At 37.4% G+C, this 15,929-nt stretch overlaps 1 protein-coding gene across 3 annotated transcripts in view; it reads right to left on the bottom strand.

The window, feature by feature from the left end:
- Window positions 1-9,859, bottom strand: part of cntln (centlein, centrosomal protein) — a 221,931-nt gene extending 212,072 nt beyond the window's left edge. The window contains exons 1-5 of one of the 3 annotated variants that reach the window (XM_084091411.1): window positions 9,640-9,859; window positions 9,120-9,207; window positions 7,088-7,176; window positions 5,551-5,635; window positions 238-372 (exon numbers count right to left, since the gene is read on the bottom strand). In XM_084091411.1, coding sequence (XP_083947537.1) covers window positions 238-372; window positions 5,551-5,635; window positions 7,088-7,176; window positions 9,120-9,200 — 390 coding nt within the window. In that variant the 5' untranslated portion in view covers window positions 9,201-9,207; window positions 9,640-9,859. The remainder of the gene's footprint in view (window positions 1-237; window positions 373-5,550; window positions 5,636-7,087; window positions 7,177-9,119; window positions 9,208-9,639) is intronic. The other 2 variants (XM_084091409.1, XM_084091410.1) reach the window with 2 other exon arrangements.
- Between the last annotated feature and the right edge of the window lie 6,070 nt (window positions 9,860-15,929).

The raw sequence follows: 15,929 nt of genomic DNA, 5'->3' as shown, positions 1-15,929 counted from the left end.
GCCACATCACATACACACTTTCCTCTGCTCAGCCATCATTAAGTATTTATTGAGAAAGTTAGCTGCTTTTCCCAGCTCCGCTGTCACTACCACCCCCGCCCTGCCGCCGACCCGGGATTTTGAGGCCTTAGGCGATTGCCTCCAGGGGCTTGTCAGTAGCCCCCCCCTTCTCTTCCCAGTGTGTCACAGGCACAAGGCAGCACTTTAAAAGTGGTGCCAGTGGAAATTTGTCCAAACCTTAAGTTGTCGACTCTTATTCCCCAGCCTGTGCTGCAGAGCTGCCACTTCTTTCTTCATTAGACTGCACTCCTCTTCACTGCCACGCAACCGCTGGACTTGGTTGTTTATCTCCTGCTCTTGTGCCATCACTTTCTGTTTAAAGAGCCACACGAGTGATCGTGAGAGACAGCCGTTAGTCACAAGCAATCTGGGTATGAGTGTTTACAGGACTGAGCATTAGGTTTCATTAATAGTTTCTGTAATGGGGTCAGTTGTTGCGTGATGCGGGAAAGCATGGTACAGGCGTTTCGTTCTGTATTGCTCAATGTTTGCAAGCGGGACATGGGTTACATTTCCAAGGAATTAGCTGTGCTGTGCTGTGACGTGTCAGCAGGATATGATAAAGCTAAAAGCATGCTTAAAGGGTTAGTTCACCCAAAAGGAAAATTCTGTCATAATTTACTCATCCTCATGTCGTTCCAAACCCGTAAGACTTTCATAATCTTCAGAACACAAATGAAGATATTTATTAAATCTGAGCAATTTCTTTCCCCCCATTGACAGCTACACAACTAAAGCGTTGACGCTTCAACAAGTTCATAAAGAGATTGTAAAACTAATCCATATGAATTTAGTCCAATTTTTCTGAAGAGATACGATCGCTTTATATGATGAACAGATTGAATTTAGGCTTTTATTCACATATATTCATCAGCGCACTCATCAGATCAGGAGAAAACAGAAGCTCAAACATGCATGTTCGCTTGACGTGCGAGAACCAATAAGATTAATTCTCATGATTTAATCAGATTTGATTAATTATTAATTTGATTAACAAATTAAGATTTGTTGTCGCGCATCAAGCAGGTTTGGTTGAGCTTCTGTTTATGCTCGCTGATTGTTTATATGTAAATAAAAAACCTAAATTCAATCTGTTCAGCGTATGAAACGATTGTGCCTCTTCTGAAAATGTGGCCTTAAGTGCTCAATTCACATGGATTAGTCTTACGATTCCTTTATGAATTTTTTGAAGCTTTAAAGTGGTAGTTGCGTAGCTGTCAATTATCCACAATGTGGATAAGATACAACAGGTAAAGTATAGATGCACTTCACTGTGAGCAACATTTATGCTAGAGTAGGAACTTTACTACTAAATTAACTCAGAGCAAAACAAACTTTGAACAGTGTAAAGAGTTCAATTTCTGAAACATTATTTTTGGTTTTCAGCTAAATGGACATGTTAATTTCATTTTGGTTGTATCTGTAATACATTTATTTCGGTGCAACACTAGTATCATAAAGCAGCCGTAGTGTGCATGTGTTGAACATGTCTCATGGACAGTGGAATATACACAGAAAGACTAGAACACTTGACTAAAGCCGCCTTTCCACTGTACACGACAAACGACAGCCGTCGGACCGGAAGTCATTCATTTCAAATGGAGAGTCGTACGGGAGCTGCGGGGAGTTCCGATCATATGCGTATGCGGAAATTTCGGATCCGATTTGAGCTTCGGATGCGTTGAAATATCTGAACTTCTGCGGCTAGACCGTATGCAACCGGTCGACCGGATGTGATGTATTCTAATCAAAACTATGAGTGCGAAGCTAGAATTACCAATATTTTAAACGCTATTCCTGCAAAATGACGGTTATTAATAATTATGGCTGAAAAAAATATTTGTATCATTATTAAATCAATATTTATATTGATTAGCTCTATAAAATCGACTTTTTTATATTAGATGTATTGAGGGTCATTTGTTTTGTGTGGATATATTCATGCATGCATTACATTCATTATAATCATTAATTTTACCATTGTGAATAGCCGAGGGTAACGGTTGCTTCACGACCAATTTCAAAGTTCCGTGCGACTGACACCAGGGGGCGAAATGCGACAATCGAATGCGAATGTCGTGTGTAGTGGAAAGGCGGCTTAAGTGTTCAACACAACAGCAGACTGTAAAATTAAGCATATTTAGGACTTAAGGACTTAAACTTTGAGGTTTCAAAAGGTTCATAAAGAGATCATAAACCACGTCAAGCAAGAACGGTTGTGCTTCCCTATACAATATTTGTTGAGCTCTATGTATGTGAGTTAATCAAAGTTTATTTGTGAATAAAAGCATAGATTAAATTTGTTCATCATATGAAGTGAACATATTTACCCATGATTAAACTGCTAGATTCATATGGATTCCTTTTACAATATCCTTATGATGAACTTTTCAAAACATCAAAGTTTTGCTGGAATTGACTTTCAGTGGAGGGACAGAAATCTCTCAGGTTTTAATTAAAAATGTGTGTTCTGAAGATGAACAAAAGTCTTAACATTAGGGTGAATAATTGATGACAGAATTTTCATTTTTGGGTGAACTAACCCTTTAATAAATGTTCTGTGTTCAGTGCAAATATTCAGAATTGGTCACAGATATCCCTGTACCATCTCCGATATTCTGTTAATGCACTCCAATTGCTAACACACACTTTAACCAGTTGTGTAGACTCAACGCTGATATCTCAAAAAATAGCCCTGAGGTGTGAGAGGCAATTAATTGCCATGTTGGGGGAAATCACTTGAATCTTTATAGATAGAGAATTATGTTCAGTCTGTGCACCATGCAAATGCAGGTTTTAATAGAGATTTATAGCACAAGTGAAGCTCAATTCAGAATGTTGATAATGAGGTAGGCAAGCACTGTTTGAACCCCACTACTTCTCGATTGGTAGGAAAAGAGGTTTAAAGAAGTTAAGAGGTCTAGGACAGAGAGATTAGCATTAGAAATCCCCAGTGCAGTTCAAAAATGAAAGCTAATTATGTTACAAAAATGGAAGAAGAGGGGTAATGGAAGGGGGTGGGGCGGGAGGAAAGCTGGTCAAAGTTAGTGTGGAAATGCAGAGATGAGATGAGGATTCAGCAGACCATCACAGGGCCAAGGAAGGAAAAAGCAATTAATCACATTTGGGTTCATTTGGCGCAAAATTTGGATGAGACGAATGCCAGTGGTTTTGAGTGGTACCCAGAATTCTGACTATTAATGAGTTTCTCAAACTGGGCAAAATGGCGATATTCCACTAACAGGCCGCTGAAATTCAAACCTGACAGAAGAAAACTTGACTCATTTAAAATTGTAAATTAACTTTTAATCTCTTAATAATATTGCATTTGCAATGTTGGTTTTGGAACTGAAACAAATTTATGTGCAAAAATCCCTGTATAGCTGACCATAGATATTAATACATAGAAATGGTATGCGCTTGCTCTGGATATGTCAACAGATCTGTCATCTTGGAACTGTCAACATTTCACGTTTATGGTTTATATAATGTATTTTGTGCAATTAATATACTGCAGGTCATATAACCCACTGTATATACAATCTATAATCTATTATCAGTAGTTCATTATATATTTATACCGATATAAATACTATTTACAATTTACAACTGTATGGATGATGCATCAATATGTGCCCGACCATGAGTGCCATATTTCACATTTCTCAAATGATTAAATGTGATTTATACAACAGTTAGTTCTGGGTGTCTAATTTGATTGGTGGTGTTTCATATATAGTGCTGATATGAAGGTCATCAGAACTGGAATGTTTCACTATGTTTGTATTTCTCTGCTTGTATGTATTTTGTAGCTTTCCCAAAAACTAGAGTATGTTGAGCAATGTAAGTGGAGTTGTCAGTGTTTTCTATGCTTCAGGATCATTTAGAACAGGGCTTCTCTCCCTAGTGAGTGGAGTATGGGAATTTTCTTTGCTGCTCAGGTTCACTCACATACTCTGTTTCCAGTCTGTTTGTTGCTTGGCAACATTCAAAGATTGATGCTATGGCAGAAACATAATTTAATATTAATGTCTTGTTTATAGAATTGTTGTATAAAAGTAACAACACAATTGTACTGTAGTACTAAACATCAGCTCACCATGTTGATATGCAGCACACTTGCTATTATACGGTTTAAAGTATAGTTTATGGTTTAGAGAATAAATAACAGCAAAATAAAACACAACAGCATAATAGGGCAAGTTAAGATGAAATTAAAAGAAATACTAAATCTGTAATGTTACAAACGATCAGTGCTTCTCATCAGGTGCGGGGGATGGGGGGATGAGGGGTTAGGGGGTTGTGGCCGAACCCCTGCCCCTTTAATCGTGAAAGCAAAAGTGCCCTTTTCGGTTGTATCGCAGTGTCCCGCTGAACGTGATTTCAACCCCGCCCCCCCCCTCCCCAGAACGCGATTTCGCGCCTACCCCCGCAGAGGTCTGTGAGCTTCCAAGGAGGTCCTTTGCTTCCCAAGGAATCTGTGCTGCCAGCTTGCCAGCTTCATAATAAACTGAAAATACTTTTACATTTCTCATAATAGATATCCCAGCAGTTTTCCAAAAGAAACGTGAAAAATAAACTAATATACTGCTGTATTTTTTTTTATAGAGCAGTTATTACAACGTGTCTAATAGATAATAATAAATAATAGTAATAATAATTATATTTATTATGATTATAAAAATAAATAAAAAAACAGTGTGAATGTAATGTGGATAGTATCACAACTAAAAAGAGGTTTGAGTCATTTTCAAGTCCAGGTACAAGTCAATGCAAATACATTTTTGATTCTCTTTAATTTGGTCACTGAAAAGGGAAGCTTTTAATTCAGCTTCCAAAGTGCACCATATTGATGCATGTAACTTGTAACATGTAACTGACATTTATGACAAACCAAATCCTGAGAAAATCGTTAGAAGGGACTGTTCCAGCCTGTTGCAAAGCACATCTGTCAATTTACTTCCAGGCAGATCTTGACCTTTCCAATATGGCAGATGCGCAGACGTATCACTGTAATTAGCAATAGTTTCTAATGTGCAATCTAGGTATTCATATCTATGGTGCTTACAAACTAAGCGTAATTCCTGCGTTGAAAAAGATTTCATAATAATTAATAATGCTGTCATGCTGTCGGAGCCGATGTGTGGTGTTTAACAGGTTGGAGTTTGGTCTGCTATGGGTTGTCAAGCCATGGCTAATCTTATTTACACAAACGAGCAGTATGGGTGGACATGTTTGACGGACTCACTGCTGGTGAAGAGACAGAGCAGCTAATGAAGCCGACTGACAGATGTTTCATTAAGGGGCATGATTAAAGGTGAATTAACAACACGGCTTCATCATTAACTGTCATCCAAGCAGATCTATCAAGCAGTCAGATATGCTCATTAAAAAAAGGAGAGACGAAGGTTTCTCGGACCACATGCATGTCTGTACACCTGTGGCTGCAGTTTAAGTTGATTTCAGAGCTGCGTAAAGCTCTCACAGTACCTGCTCCAGCTCTTGGATTCTGTAGTCTTTTGCTTGAAGGATCTCCAGAACTTTTCTGTCCTTGTTCTCAGCTTTCTGCTTCTCTCTAGTACAGCACATATTGAACAAAAGAGCAAAATTAGAGGCGCAGGCTGCCACAGTAACGGAATACAGAAGAGGGTGAACTGATCCACTGGCCTCAGCGTATGCTAGCCATTCACATTTGAAAATCTATTTGGGATGATGCAACAGTGATGCTTGGTTAGGAGATAAAACACTGCAGGATAGACTGGATGCTGTGGGAGAAGAAACAGGCAAAATTGCCTTTCAACCACTCAGCGCGTTCTCTAAGCTTATACCGCAGAGGGTCAACAGGGAATGATGGGATATAACTCCAGTCTCCAGGTATCAGTAATTATCGGGATATCAAAACAGGAACACTACTCACTGGGGAACACAAACACTCCTTTCCTTTCAGCATCTAACCCTCTTTAGTGGGTGTTTGGGGGGAAAAGACAAAAGAATCACAATTGGGGCAAGTTTGTTTGAACAGCCGCCACTCACCTGGGATCCTTCTTTCCCTGGTTCACTTTTTCAATCTCTTCCACCCTTTCTCATTCCAACTCTCCCTGAGGACATCTGACATGATACGGCTCTCCTCAGAGTACACCACTGCCTTGAAGCTTGGTGATGTTAACCATATCCCAAGCCAAGTGTTCGCTCACTACTAGACTGGCCAGAATTCCCAGAAGCTTGTGTGCTTCACAGAGTCAGCACAATTATCATGTCAATCTCCCGTGTGGCGCTATGCTGATATATGCACACGCCCTCAGGTACATGTTGCCAGTTCTTTGAGGAGCAGCTTGGTTTGTTGGCTGTGCCTGAGGAAGGAGCTTGTGAGGGATACGGGAGAACGTAGCCTGGCTGGTGCTCTTTTATTTATCATCGCTTTTAGATCAAGAAACATACTTTCTAAGCTTGAGCTTTTGGTCACTAAAAGTTCTCCCTATCTCTGACCTTTCATCAGGTGGCAGAAAGGTTTATTTAAAATTTACCTAAATAAATACAGAGCCATGCCAATGGCCTCAATTTTCTCCCATGTGGAAAATTTGGCTCTATCTACACCTTAAAAAAAGCCATGATAATGGCAATCGTTCAGCATTGCGAATTTGTTCTCTTTTTTTTTTTTTTTCAACACGTTCCCATGCCACTTTTGTAGCTCCCCACACCCTCTTTGAGGGTCATAAGTCGTGTTAAATCTAGTGTATATCCCTCAAAGAGGAGTTTTTTTAGCGTTTAGATGGGAAGAGAGGGAGGGAGTCTATGAGGAGGATAAGAGGGGGTTTAGATCATCATCTGCTCTCGGGTTCTCTCATAACTGCGTTCAACGGCGTAGCCACCCAACACACACCCCTGCAGAACCACTGTGATGCGTGCTCGCAAATCAGGGATTTCTTGTGGCAGAAACAGCATTTATTTCAAGTCTGAGACGTAAGAGCATAATGATTCAACAGAAGAAAGGAAATGGAAAAATTGGTCACTTTACAATGCGACTCACCTTTCCACTACAAGACTCACTGCCTGCGTGAAGTCTGGACTGGCCAATTGAAGCCGCTTCCAAAGCGACCACACAAACTCCTTGTCTGCCTATTAGAAGCAAATGCAACAATAATACAATTATTTTGTTGGTGATGCTCAAAAGTAGCTTCTAAATGAGCAATTTCCAGTTCTGAGTTTAGGTTTGTAAATTTTAGGTTTGTATATTTGTATATATTTTCAGTTTGTATATATCTTTTGTATATTAATTTCTTCCCAGCATACAGTATATGATATATATTGACATATAGGTCAATGATATACATGCCATGTTGTTTAACCGACATACATGTGTGTGTGTGTGTGTGTGTGTGTGTGTGTGTGTGTGTGTGTGTGTGTGTGTGTGTGTGTGTGTGTGTGTGTGTGTGTGTGTGTGTGTGTGTGTGTGTGTGTGTGTGTTATTCATTAGTTCTCATGCGCATACATATACATACATGAGAACTAATAACTCATGACTCCACCAAAAGTGATGAAACAGAGAAAAATTAAATCAGAGAAATCCTATTCATAGAGAAAAGATTGAAGAGTCATTCAGAAAAAAAAAACTCATTAGTTGCCTAAAGAAGAAAGTGGTGGCAGGGAGACATGCAAGAAACACACTTACAATTCAAAGTGTCTTTGGGAAAAAAAATGGCTTTCAAAGATTTTAAGCTACATTACATTTAATGAGAGACATCTAAAAACTACATTTTCTGACATTAATAAAAAAAAATGAATTATACCAGATCAACTTAATATAAAATTATCTGTTAAATTATGTCCACATCATTATAAGATTAAAGTCATAAATCCCTACAGAATCTGCTGGTGTCCAATTAGTACATGAATTTTAAACCCTATTCAAAAGTGTCTAATTAATTATTTACTAAATGGTGCAGGCAGACCTTGGTAGACCATAGGCTAAACATACAAAGTAGCGTGTGCAAGAGAGAGAGAGAGCCTGCGCAAATGAATAGAAATAGAGATCTCAATATTCCTAGTCTTCATTGTGTTTAATGACAAATTAAGAAAAGTCCTCCATCAAATAGGTGGTCTCTTCACAAGTGCTTAATCTCACTACATCAGAAGATTGAGCAACTCCCACACATTACAGGGATTTTCTCATGGCATGGAAGGTGTTTGATATGTTGAAAGGCAGTCGTATTGATGAATTATTTATCTTATACAGCAGACCATGAATGCCCACTGGATGAGTGCACTCATTGAATGTTGCTATTTATACAAATATTAATAAAGTAAAACTGCCTCCCTGATAATTCTCAGGTCCACTAGAAACATTTTGCAGTTAATGGCAGTCGATTGATGGGCACTGTGCCTTTTACATAAATGATATGTGATTCTTTATAAATACATGCTTGTCATTAGAAGTGAAAAGGGAGAAAAATCAATTGTGAACCACAGGCAAGTGAAAAAAGACAATCAATTGACATCCTCTGATGATGTAAACCTATTGTAGGTCAGAGTAAGTCTTATATTGTTTTATAGTAAGTAGAGGCTATCCACTGAGTAACTGACAGCTCTTCTCTATTAGTAGTTACCAAAATCAGTAGTAAGGATGTCTGGGAGTAAGCTATGTGCTCAGAAATGCACATATATTAGTAATGTGTGTCACTTAAAACTTTGAGACACTATTGACAATGCAGGTATTTGTTTTTAGGCACCACCTGGTGGGGCTTTAACAATATGCAGGATAAGTCACACGAGTTTAATGTTTAATACACAGAGGGCATATCAGATAGAAGTCTGATCATCTTAGCACTGCAATTGCACAAAATAAAAAAATAAAAAAATAAAAAAAATAAAAAAAATAAAAAAAATAAAAAAAATAAAAAAAATAAAAACTTTTTCCAAGGAAGGGCTATACAAGTGTTATCTTAGACTATTTGATTATTAGATTATTGTTGCATTAGTTGAAGACATTGTGGAAAACAATAAAAGTCACTAAAGCCAGAGACAGATGAAAGATTACTTTGACAAATAAATGGTTTATATACCTGGCACTGAGCAAGGTCCTCAGACAAACTTGTCACCTCTTCCTCAAGGAGCAAAACACGTTCAATGTCTTTTGAGTCCATCGAGTTCCTAACAGAAAAGGTTTCATTAATATCATTGCATAGTTAAACAGGATAGATAGATAGATAGATAGATAGATAGATAGATAGATAGATAGATAGATAGATAGATAGATAGATAGATAGATAGATAGATAGATAGATAGATAGATAGATAGATAGATACCCTGTGTAGAGATAAGTCTAGATAAATATTGTGCGAATGAGCAACACGATGAATAACACACATGAAGTTAATCTGAGTCTGTGAATTGATCAAACACTCTTCATCGATACTGTGTCAAACCACAATAAACAGACACTTAATACAGCAATTCACTAAAATATTTAAGTCATATGACCAACTACAGAAATAATCCATTAAAAATGTTTAATAAGACAATAATAAAACAGCTCGCTGAACCAAAACAACTGCTCGTTTCAATAAAGTGTGTTGTCTGACCTGCAGCGCGTCCTTGGATACTAGTTTAGTTTATGTAAAGTGAAGATCTGCGATATTATTAAAACACCATTCGGATTGCATCTGACATGATGTAGTCATTAGAAGGCTAAAACGGGAAAAGAGAAAACAGACCTCATTAAAGAGAAAATACTAACAAACGCCTGGACTGTTTCAAATGATCGCGCCAGTTCCGTGTTTTGACCATGGTTTTGACAGAGCCGTTTACCACACTTCACGACAGCCCGAAACACTTTACGGTTTTCTGGTCTCTATGGACATTCTTCATTTGAATATAACATTACCATTTTTAATGCTATCAGTATTATACACGGAACATATTACTAAATGATTTAACTATTCTAATATTTTATGTTGTTAACATTCACAGGCAAGACCTATTGATGCATAAAAAGTATCAAATAACTATTAGGCTACAAAACCTTCGTTATAATTAGGCCTATACATAGCTTACAAAATAGTTTCCATGGTAATTATAGTTTCCAACTAATAACAACTTCATTACAACTGTAAATCATAATAAATTAATATGAGGTGTAAAAAGATATTTCCTTTCTTTCAAATTGTTTGGTTAATATCAAGTTGCCAAAGTTTTGTTGTAGTAGCCTAAGGATAAATAACCATATTATTAAGCAAACACTATGATTTTGTTTTCTCCAAAAAAAAAAAAAAAATTATAGACATAAATTTACATTATAGCTTTACATTGCTGAATTCCCATGGTAAAATGTTAGTCAGTAAAATTATTATTCGGCATATACATCTTGGATATTATCACATTGCTCAATTACTCCAGGTGTGCAGCACTGTAAGTCAAATACCTATTTCTCAATGTGCCTATTTAAATAAAAGCTCCTAAAGAGTCTACCAGGGTTGTTTATCTTGTTCACACAATATAAATGATCATTTAGCCTGTACTCTCGTATCATTCTGATTTCATTAAGGTACATCTATTATTGCATTTTTTCCATTGCATAATGGTTGTATAATGGAGTATAAACAACAGTGCCTGTCCTCATTGGCTAGAGTCATATCATAGTCAAAAGGCTAGATGATTAAAACCACAGAAACAAGATTAGACAGATATAAAGGAGGTTGCAGGAGTGCAACAGACAGCAGGTCATCTGCTTTGGAGCTTGCATGCTCTCTTGCTCCAGAAGAAGTCAATTGACTTAGCGTGATTAGGCTTTTCTTTGACCCGCAAACAGTGCCTCTCATTAGGATGCTCATTTGAGCTGTGATTTCAGAGGCAGTAGACTGGCTGGTAATTTGCAACATCTGCCCCTTTTAGGAGTGCAGACACATGGCACTTTTGAATCAACTTTTTCTTTCTTGCTCAACAAAGCCCTTTGTTTACTGCCGATAGTTACCAGTCATCCATTCCGAATGTGATTTTACATGCACTCTCTGGCACTAATATCAGTTTCCGTTCAACAGCCTCCAACAGCGGCCAAACGTCACAAATGTAACATGCTCCATTTACAACCCCCAAGGCCTGTAAAAAGTTCAGATCAACAGACAACCACGCAAATGTTGTTCAAGTAGGAAATAAATGAAGTCATTTTTCCAGTTATCTATTTAGTTTAAATCTGGATTCAAAAACAGAAAAGAATATAAATAGAGAATAAGAATAATTAGCCTATAATAAAAACAGAATATCCTTGAGTGATCCTAATTTATACTGTGCAACACGTTAGAAACATTTCTTACCTTAAAGGTATGAACTTTGTCAGACCACTTTTTGACTTTTATTCATGAGAGTCTGATATTGACGTAGACACTGCTATTATTGTTAGCTGTGTGTGTGTGTGTGTGTGTGTGTGTGTGTGTGTGTGTGTGTGTGTGTGTGTGTGAGTGAGTGAGTGAGTGAGTGAGTGAGTTATTATTGTTAGCTGTGTGTGTGTGTGTGTGTGTGTGTGTGTGTGTGAGTGAGTGAGTGAGTGGGGGTGGGGGTTAAAATCCAGCTAAATCCTGTTGTTACAGTATTATCATTTAATTTCTAATTGCTTTTTTTTTCTTGTTTTTATTTGTTTTGTGTATTTAGGTTTTAAACCTTTCTTTTGCTATTCACTGGTTGTTCTTGACTTTGTATTGAGATTTTTTTTTTTTTTTTTTTTTACTTTTAGTAATTAGCCTACTTTAATCGAATGCTTTAGTAGCAGGAATGTGTGATTTTAAGCATTCTAGAACCTTATATCATAGCCTGACAAATTCCGATCCTGTCTATTGTCTTTGTTGCTGCCACAGTATTTTTGAGGTGATGTCAAATAAAATGATTCCATTTAACTCATCTGTTCCTCCTTCTCCATGTCACTGAGAAACAGAGATGTATTCACACCGAATCACCATGCAGCACATAAAATCAGGAAGCATTGACAATCCCTTGGTGGGCTGAGTAGGCCGAGCACGGGAAGTATCTCACCACAGAGGATTGGGAAAACCCCAGTTCTCCGCCTGCAATCCGAGGTAGGAGGACTGTCATCTGCTGAGCGTTTACCTTTGATAAAGAGGGGAAGAAAATAAAGTCGCACTTTATAATGCTATAAAAACATACAAGACGCTCGCTTTGTCGACATGCTGGCTGCAAACCTGGCAGTGTCACTTTGGAATGGAAATGAGAGGCATTTTAAAGAGGAGCACAACACATCATTTCCCAGAGGATGAACATGTGGGTGTGCAAATCCAGTTGAGATAGTGTAGATGCTTTAAACTTGATTCTGACAGTTTATGTGCCCCAGGATATTGGTTTTTAAAAGGGAAATAGAATTTTATCCTATCCAGCTTCCCACGTCCATTGTTTTATCCTGAAATGTAACCAAGTTACGTTATGTAGGTTCTTTAAAAGTTTGGAGTAAATAAATATGTAATAGGATGTGCATAAACCAAGTGTTAATGACAAAAAAGACAATTTATGATAATAAGGGATAGGGCATACCACATGATAATAATAATAAAAAATAAAATCTAGTCTCACTTTATAATAGGTGTCTTTAACTACTACTTTGTGTAAAAATAAAAATAAAAGTTAGGTATATCCCAATGTGCTTATATTCATATTGATTTGTAAAACACTTTTTTCTGATATTGAGGTTGGATTTAAAGTTAGGACAAGGTTTTGTGGCATGGTTGGGTTACGTAGTAGATGTGACTACAGAAATTAATTACATATGTAACTATATAAAGGTATTTTGGTTACAATTTATTTTAAGGTGTCTTTGTTACACTGTAATTATACATTTAAGTACTGAGTAATATTAAAGAACTACATGTCTAGGGTTAGAATTAGGGTTTGGTTTGACTTAGGGTTAGTTGCATGTAATTATGCATAATTTATAGTTATTACTACATGTAACATAACAATGACACCGTAAAATAAAGTGTTACCAGTATTCTTTTAAATATTAGTACAATGTAAAAACATGTATGTACACAATAGGTGCATTTTCTCTAATGATTATTTTAACTATTTGTACATATAGTTAAAGTGGGTCCTAAACTCTTTATTAATATAATTCTCTGTAATGTAACTGCAGTGAACCTAAGGCCTTTGCAAAATCCAGCTCCTTCATAGGAGCGACAGTCAGTCATCTATTCTGTGGCTTCCATGGCATGCAACCTACAAAGCTGCATCTCTCCACTTCCCCATCGGCAAACCTGTCATCACGCGCCCATCCGCTTGCGTGCAACACACCCGGAGCTCCCACAGAATGCTCTGCATCCCAGGACAAGCTCCACTGTTGAGCATTTGTCCCCCGTGCATGAGTCTCTGGCTCCATCTGATGACCTTCTAACTGTCTTCAGCAGGCAGTGGGTTCGGATAATGAGAGGATTGATAAGAGGGCTCTCTTCCTGTGGGCGATGGAGGGAGAAAGGGGAGCCAGTGGGGTGGAGGGAGCAATGCTTGCCCCATGTGTCTGTTGAATTGTGGGAAAAAGGAGCGAAGTGATTCCCCTACAGGCTGTATCAGATTTCCCCTGAGAGGATCATGCTGCTCAAATAATGTGAGCCTCTGGCAAACACAGAGAACCTTTTCACTCCTTTGTTTTTGTTTATGCTTATGAATGTGTGCAAAGAGGTGTCCATGGTCATTATCATCTAAAAGTATGGCGTCAAGTATAGCTAACAAATATGTACTTTGTTTCCTTCTAACTTGAATCAATGTTCCAGCTAGGATGTTTAGGGAAAGTTTACACAAGACAAGAGATCAATGGTAAAAAATGACTTCCTTATTGAGGGTGGACGGCGAAGTTAGAGCGAAACGTGCATGGCCTCCTTCCAGAAGTCAAGCGACACCATCAGCTTGACATTTTCCTCAGTATCCACAAACGGGAACTACGTGTGGCATTTATTGAACAGACACACAGTCTATGACAGCTGATGGCCGTCCCAAAGGACCAAAACCAGTTGAAGGTTCAATGGCTCATCATCAACTGCCCTTTGAGTAATTAGACAACTGGAAGGGGTCTGACATAAACCAATACTTATATTCGGGTCCCACAGGTGGCTTTTTGCAGCTGATTTCAGAAAGGAAGCTGCTTTAATGTCATGTTTTTCTTGAGCAAATAAAGGAGTCAAGCTGCGGAGTTCATAACTCTTGGACGCCACTTGTTCATTGCACTTAGAGGATGGTTTGCCACATGATGAGGACATTTAATTGACTACATTGAGCTTATTTCATGCAGAGTAACAAAAGAATTTTGAAAAAGGATTATGAAATTGATTTCAAAACTATTTAATGGCACATCAGTACAAGCTAGAAGTTGCATAAAACATCAAAAGGAGAATTACTCATTCCTAGACTAATGCTAGGAAACTGAACCCACGTGAACATGCTAATGTGTCCATTACTCATAATTCTTTAAAGGTCTATCTTCTCTGTTCTGTTGTTTCATATCAGGGAGCAATGTACAGTAATATCTCATTTAATTAGGGATTTAAGATCTCTAACTACCGGGCATATGGTATTTACTCTGCCATGGCCTTGCACATCAGATGAATATGCATATCCTGGGAGTGTGTAGCTTGTTACCCTAGAACAAATTCTACACAAGTTTAATCCCTGATCTATTATTTACCTCTTGACCAAACATGTGAGTGGGGCTTGTAGGCACTCAGCTTGATCAAAATGACTGCCTTGGGATTTAGGGGCTTCTATTGGTCCAAAGGAGAAGTCTGTCATTTGACTTTCCTCAGCTTTCACTCTTGAGAATCAATCTCTGTGCGCACTATAAGGAAAAAAGAAACAAGTCTATTATTAAACATTTATAAGCGTTCTGTTCAGACAGTCTAGGGACACAAGTTTGGGAGATATATAGGAAATCAGTGTCCTCAAACATCTCTAAAGCAAACTATCTTAGTGATTGTGTGTGTGTGTGTGTGTGTGTGTGTGTGTGTGTGTGTGTGTGTGTGTGTGTTGTAGGGGTACTCTCCTTTAAGTCAAATTGGGTAAAACTGGGCCTGATGAACATTAAGGAATTATTAAAAAACAAGGACAAAAATCTGACTCTAACACATTCAATATCATTGATTCACATCGCAATAAAAAAATGCTAGCTCTGTCCATTTGTCATAAAGTAGGCCTAGTCGTAAAGTCATTGCACATTTCGATTTAGGACATTTATTCTGTTAAAGACAACAATTACGAATGCCCCTTATTAGATGTTGATTTCATTTTACATTAAAATTAAATTTTACATTAAATTAAAGTGTGTAGTGTAATAATTATTTTTAGGCCTATTATTATTCCATTTTCAGTAATTCATTTTAAATGTTTACTTTAAAATTTTAGAGTCTGGGTAGAAATGTAAAACAAAATAAAAAATAAAGAAATAAAACATTTTCAGTGTCTGCATGATTTTTTAAGGGTTTTACACAGAGATAGCTCTTATCATAACATAACTGTTAGTCTTTACACCAGCAATACTAGAACATGACCACTATAAGACTACCCCCCCCCCCCTAAATATAGGCTACTTGAACATAATATAATATAGCTTACTATATAACATAACTTAAAATTAGCATATATTATGTTAACTTGAAGATAGTGTATTACTGAACATACTAGAAGATATAAAATATAATTCAAACATAACAATATATAGCCTATAAATATAAGATAATTAACAAAAAATACAAGATGATAATGTATTATCATCTATACTAGAAGATAATGCACAACCAACTACACTAGATAAAAATATATCACCATGTTCCTTCGGATGTAATGCAGCAGTCAGAGAGAGCTGACTATGCAGAAGAAATAGCCGGGA

This window comes from Abramis brama (genome assembly GCF_963993115.1).
Source record: "Abramis brama genome assembly, chromosome: 2".
Lineage (NCBI taxonomy): Eukaryota > Metazoa > Chordata > Actinopteri > Cypriniformes > Leuciscidae > Abramis > Abramis brama.
Note: the sequence above shows the minus strand (reverse complement) of the source record. Positions and strands in the feature narration are given on the sequence as shown.